The sequence below is a fragment of the Bombina bombina genome, chromosome 6 (genome assembly GCF_027579735.1).
Source record: "Bombina bombina isolate aBomBom1 chromosome 6, aBomBom1.pri, whole genome shotgun sequence".
NCBI classification, from domain to species: Eukaryota; Metazoa; Chordata; class Amphibia; order Anura; family Bombinatoridae; genus Bombina; species Bombina bombina.
This window is the reverse complement of record NC_069504.1, coordinates 428,567,709-428,574,248: the sequence shown is the minus strand read 5'-3', so window position 1 is coordinate 428,574,248 and position 6,540 is coordinate 428,567,709. Positions and strand designations below refer to the sequence as shown.

General features: G+C 36.5%; 1 protein-coding gene across 1 annotated transcript in view; it reads left to right on the top strand.

Annotated features, from left to right (window-relative positions):
- The first annotated feature begins 1,007 nt into the window (after positions 1-1,007).
- GDF9 (growth differentiation factor 9) overlaps positions 1,008-6,540 on the top strand; it is a 7,734-nt gene continuing 2,201 nt past the window's right edge. Inside the window, exon 1 of the mRNA XM_053719851.1 lies at positions 1,008-1,354. Within this exon, the coding sequence (XP_053575826.1) occupies positions 1,030-1,354 (325 nt within the window). The 5' untranslated portion in view covers positions 1,008-1,029. The remainder of the gene's footprint in view (positions 1,355-6,540) is intronic.

Sequence of the window (6,540 nt, the reverse complement as noted above, 5' to 3'; positions counted from 1 at the left end):
AAAAAAAAATCAAGTAGAATGTCCCTTTAAGTTTAGGTAGATGTTTGCTATTTCTACCAGGATGTAAAGCTTAGACCCTTTACTTGCCTGTATTCATACCAAATTCTACCTGTTTATTTTTCAGTGCCATAGTTGAACCAATACCCTATTCCTGTTCAATGGGACAGATTCTCTAGAGCTATCAGGTCTGGTGTGATCATCTAAGATGTCTCAGTACTGTAAGTGCCCTCAAAATAAATCAGAAAGGCACAGTTTAGCTTGAGCTATGTTAATTTTACTATGCAGGGTTCTGGAAGTGAAGGAGAGATTACAAAAAAAAAAATTTTTGCACGATTTCTCTCCATGTTGGCGTTTGTTTGATAATTGGGTTCCATAACACTAGATTGTACCATTTATTATTAAACAATTAAATTCAGGGTGGTCAAGCTACACTAAGAGTTAGTGTGACCCACTATTTTGAGTGTCTTCACCTGATCAAACAATGGATAAACAATAATATTCTATAAAGGAAGTCAGGCATTAAACAATGGATAAACAATAATATTCTATAAAGGAAGTCAGGCATAGTAAAATGCAATCATTTCCACTATATTTGTATTAATAATAATATTCAGACAACAAAAGTTATTTGGATCATGTATTTTTTTATTTGAATAATTGTAAAGCAATGTGGCCTATAGTCTGTGACATTTGAATGTAATTCTTAAAATCTGAGCTATTGTTAAAAAAAGTTTTTTGTTTTTTTAAAATACATATAACCTACCACTAAGACTAAGTAAATTAATTGGGTATAACTGATGTACTGCAATAGATTTACTTATGTAATTGTATAGCTTAATTTGAATATTTCTGTCACACAACAGTCAGGTATGTTTTCAGGTACAGTTTGCACTAAAAGGGTTAAGATCTTCTCTGTGCAGTACAGCTGTAGATTATTAAAGGGGCTGAGCTGGAGGCCTGGCCTCTCTAGAGTTAGCTGTAAACTGTCATGGAGGGAATTGGATAGCTGTCCTGTCTTTCCTTCAAGGAATGGCAATGACAAATACACTTTTTGTTTGCCTTTATTATGCTACCTGGCTACTATCCTTTTCAAAAGGTGGTTCTGGGTTAGTGTATAGTAAGGAGGCTTACAATTTCCTTCCTCCTTTAATCAAAGAACTATCAGATCGTCCAAACTGGAAGGAAGGGACACCTGGGCCTCACTCTGTAGCTATTAAATACATGAAAAGGCTGTACAAACTGTCTGCCACAAAGGAGGGGGTTCCCAAGGCCCACAAAACCCTTGATTATAATACAGTAAGGCTGTTCACTCCAACAACAGAGTGTAAACCAGGAGTGAAGCAGGAAAGGAAAGGTTTGTACAAATGTATTTTAGACCCTAAATGTTGTTATAAAAGTCTGTGGATTATGAAACCAGACCTTAGCCTTGTGTACAAAGTAGCAAGCGCACCTTAATGGGAAAATAAAAATGCCAAATAATAATGGCTAATAGAAAAATAATTTTAATACTTTTTAAATTATTAGTGTTTTTATTAATGTCTAACCTTATACCACACTGCTTTCCAGTACTTGGTGTGTATAGTTAGATATTTGTGTGTGCTTAAATTAAAGGGATATTTAACAAAAAATCATTATGTATATGAAAGCACATTTTGTTTCTGAAAAATGACTGGTAAAATAGTTTTAGTTAAACTTGCATGATTCAGATAGAGCATGTCATTTTAAGACCCTTTTAAATTCACTTCTATTTTCAAATGTGCTTCGTTCTCTTAGTATCCCTTGTTAAAAAAAAAAATGAATACGCACATATCATATACTAGTGGGAGCTGCTGCTAATTGGTGCCTGCACACATTTGTCTCTTGTGATTGGCTAAATAGATATTTTCAGCTTCCTGTCAGTAGTGCAATGCTGTCCCTTCAGCATTGGATAACAAGAGAATGAAGAAAATTTGATAATAGAATTAAATTGGAAAGTTGTTTAAAATTGTATGTTCTATCTAAATCCTAAAATAAAATTTTGGGGTTTACTATCCCGTTAATACTGAAAATAGCAGGAACTGCAGGTGAGTGCACCCAGATTCCACAGTGTCAGTTGCTCATTGACTTATTAGGGCAACTCCCAAAACTGTTGCTAGGAGTAAACCGAACTCAAGTGTGCAAGTATGGGCACACACTTCAATATGAATGTGTCTATTTTGTTTTCAATAAAAACTAACTTAAATCATACTTTAACCTTTTTTTAATTCCACCTACAGTTTCCCATAAAATTGAATTTCCTACTTGTTCATTTTACTATTGTGTATTTACATGCAAATGTGATTAAACCCACTACTTTTATAAACATTTAAAGTTTATCTGCTTAAAGGGGCATCAAACTAACTTTTTTTTTCTTTCATGATTCAGACTGAGCATACTATTTTAAACCACTTTCCAATTTACTTCTATTAGCCAATTATCTTCTTTGCATCGTTTGTTAAAGGAGCAGCAATGCACTACTTGAAACTAGCTGCTCACATTGGGTGGGCCAATGAGAAGACGCATATATGTGCAGCCACCAATCAGCAGCTAGCTCTCAGTAGTGCATTGCTGCTTCTGCTCCTACCTAGGTATGCTACTCAACAAAGGATACTAAGAGAACAAAGCAAGTTGCATAGAACAAGTAAATTAGAAAGTTGTTTAAAAATCTAATCATGGGTTTTACATCCCTTTTAAAGGAACAGTAAAGTCAAAATTAAACTTTCATGATTCAGATAGGACTTGCAATTTTAAACAACTTTCAATTTGCTTTTATCAAATTTGCTTTGTTCTGTTGGTATGCTTTGCTGAAAGCTAAACCTAGGTAGGCTCAAACTGATTGCTAAACCGTTGAAGGCCTCCTATAATCTCAGTGCATTTTGACAGTTTTTCACAGTTAGTGTTAGTTTATTTGTGCCATATAGATACCATTGTGCTCGCTCCCGTGGAATTATTTATGAGTCAGCACTGATTGGCTAAAATGCAAGTCTGTCAAAAGAACTGAAAAAAGGGCAGTCTGAAGAGGCTTAGATACAAGGTAATCAGAGGTAAAAAGTGTATTAATATAACAGTGTTGGTTATGCAAAACTGGGAATGGGTAATAGAGATTATCTATCCATCTATCTGTCTGGAGTAGACTGTCCCTTTTTAAGTACTGCAGTTGTAGCCATCAAAAGCAAGCAGTGTGCTGGTAGCTCAGAGACCGAATGTCAGCAAATGTTATATGTGTTAGAGGTTTGCTACCATTGGTTTTGTGTATATGTACCTTTATGATGCATAGAGGGGAATGTTACCCCCTAATTAGAAAGAAGTGCTTTCTACTATTAAAGATCCAATTGGTGTAATTTATGCTGAGAGAGTTATGGGATATTTGCTGCCTATATTTGAGGTCTGATGCTCAAACCTGTGGATAACTGCACTTACTGATTAGATATGTGGTGAGAGGTGTGTGTCTGATTGCATTGCGTGAACATATACAGATTGTATTATTCTAAATCTTGCCTACATGTTTCAACCAGTGAATTGTAGTATAATACATTGAATTTTACCTGAATGCAAAAAAAAGATTGTGGTATTCTAGATTGGTTAATAAATTCTCTTATGTGTATTTTAGCTCTACTGACAACTCTAAATAGGTAGTCTAAAGATTTGAATTGTACAGCGAGCATAGAGTTTTTCCAATCTCACTTGCTTATTTTTCTTACAGCTAACAGTTAACACTGCATATGATTGCAAAATGGTATCACTGTACATAGTGTGCACATTCGACAGATAACTATACCTACTGTATATTAGTGCTCAGATTATCTCTGAATACTTTGCTTACCACAGAGGAACACTCTAAAATGCTCTAGGTTTATAAAATCCTGTTAAAGCGATATGAAACTTAAAAAAAAATGTGATTCAGACACAGAATACAATTTTAAAGAAGTTTCTGATTTAGTGCTTTTATTAAGTTTACTTTGTTCCCATGATGTTCATTATTGAAGATACCTAAATAGGTGTGTGGAGCAGGAAATAGTGCTGACATCTAGTGCAAAGCAGTTGCCGTATAGTGCTCCAGACATGTGCAAAGAACTAGTGATGCTATTGGTCCCTCTTTTGTTTATCACATTTCAAGCTAGTGTCTACGAATAGGTGAGTATGTGACAGTATGGTAGAGAGTTCAGTCTGTGGAAGATGTGATCATATAGGCATAATGGAGAAAAATTGGAAGATTATTTTAGATGGAAAGAGTGGGTTTGAGTATGTGGTGGTGACTGTGGTAAAATACATGGATATTCAGTTGAACCAGTATAAGACTTGGCAGAGGAGCAACTAATGACTGCCATCCCTGTGCTAGACTTATTAGTCTGTCAACTGCCTAACACATGGGGTCACAGATCAATATTTTCTAAGCCTTAAGGATTACATATACATTTATAGCTACTAAACATGTAACACACTGTCTTATGCTGTCCCCTCCCCCAAGAGGGCTCTTTAGAATTGTCACCTCGTTTTTACACCCACCAGATGTCCCCAAAGCACACTTTTACTTTAGTCCTTTTTTTTTCTTTTCTTATTCTTCTTCCTCAGGCTACAAAAACAGACACAAATTCATAGTTCTGTTTTTTTTTTTCCAGAGCTGTAAAACTATTATGTGGAAGGTTGCATGTGGCCCAGGGACAGCCGGTTGACCATCTCTGGTCTTATTGATAGGTTACTAGTAATTGCTACTGCATTGTCTACAATGTGTTGACATATCTTTGTGGGACAAAGCACAACGTTTACACAAAAGTAAGAGGTGTTCAATTAAAGGAAGGTCTACCTCAGAAGCATTGCTGTATATTTATGCTATATACAACCATGCTTTGCTTAAAGGGACATGAAACCAGTAATTCCTTTCATGATTCAGAGCATACAATTTCTTCATTCTCTTGGTATTCTTTGTTGAAAATCAGATAAACATGCTCAGGAGCGTGCATATTCTGCAGCAGCTTTGTAAGAACTTTTATACATTTGCTGCTCCAACATTCCACCCATCTCCAAAGCAGATTTCCACCTAGTTGTGATGTTGTTGAAGCCTTTCCTAAAAAGATGACTACCTTTTTAATACTGCAGTGGAAGTGGCCTGCAATCCTTCTGCAGTGTTATGTGTTGTTTTTTTTTTTTTTTTTTTTTTTTTTTTTTTTTTTTTTTTATTTCAAAAGGCTTTATTGAAAATAACAAGAAATGACAATGGCAGAAAGGTAATAGCATCACATAAGAATCATAAAGCAGTACACTCCATTAAATCAGAATTTAGATGGCAAAACCAGGGGATGATTATTACACAAAAGCTTACAGGAGGAAGTTAGATAACTAATGTCCGTGATCTTAGAAGGAAAACAGTTCGTGACTCCATTGAGTCTTATCCTCTGCAACCTGAGAGAGGAGTGTAGCGATGTATACCAAACTCTGCAACATGCATCTCAAAAACAGTAACAACAATAATCAACTCAAGTGCTTTTGTGCGCACCTGTACGCTAGGGTCTGGCATGCGACATAGGGTTCAGTGCATGCCAGTAGTTAGTGAAAAGAGAAAAGGAAGGATGATAGAAAGAGAGAGAGAAAAAAAAAAAAAAAAAAAAAGGGGGGAAGGGGTTAACCCCAGCGTATGTGGGGGGGAAGGAAAGAGGGAGGAAGGGGATGTTTCTTCATGTCTTGTGACTTTATCTGATCAAGGGCTTCCAGATTTCCTTCATGTACTCATGTAGTTCTATTTTGTCATCCCTCATATATCTGTATCTCTCCAGAGTCAAATACCTGTCCACCCTATTTTCCCAGTCTGAATGTTGAGGTGTTTGTGTCGTTTTCCAGTATTTGGGGATTAGGGTTTTAGCACTGTTGAGCATTATATACAAGAGGTGTTTTTTGGGTTTTTCTACTAGCTTAGGGAGACCGTGGAATAATAAGAAGCTCGGATTTCTGCTCACCCTGACATTTAATTTGGAGTCAATCGTGTCTAAGACAGAATTCCAAAAGGGTTGGATCAGGTCACACGTCCACCAAATGTGGATCAGAGTGCCAGATTCACCACACCCCCTCCAACACTTGCCATCTGATTTCTTATAGAATTTTCTAATTCTTTCTGGTGTCAAATACCAACGAGACAGATATTTATAGTTAGATTCAAGGATCCCGGCGGAGACAGATGCCTTAGCGTGGTTGTAAAATATTTTATCCCAGTCTGTATCCGTCAGTTCCCCATCCAACTCTGTGTTCCACCTTCTAACAAATGAAGGCAAGCCAACGTCTTTATGAGAAGACAGCAGGTTATACATAATTGAGATTAAGTGTCTTGGGGCGGATGGAAGTAGACAGAGTGTTTCCAACCGTGTAAATTGTCTTGTAATGTAAATTGCTTTTTTAGTAGTGCTTAAGTAGTGTTGAAGTTGTCTGTGATGATACCAAGTGAGAGGAACTCCCAATTGCTGCAATTCCTCTAGGGGTCTCAATCTCCCATCTAGGAGCAGTCTATGAAACATTGTTTGATCTATCTGTGCC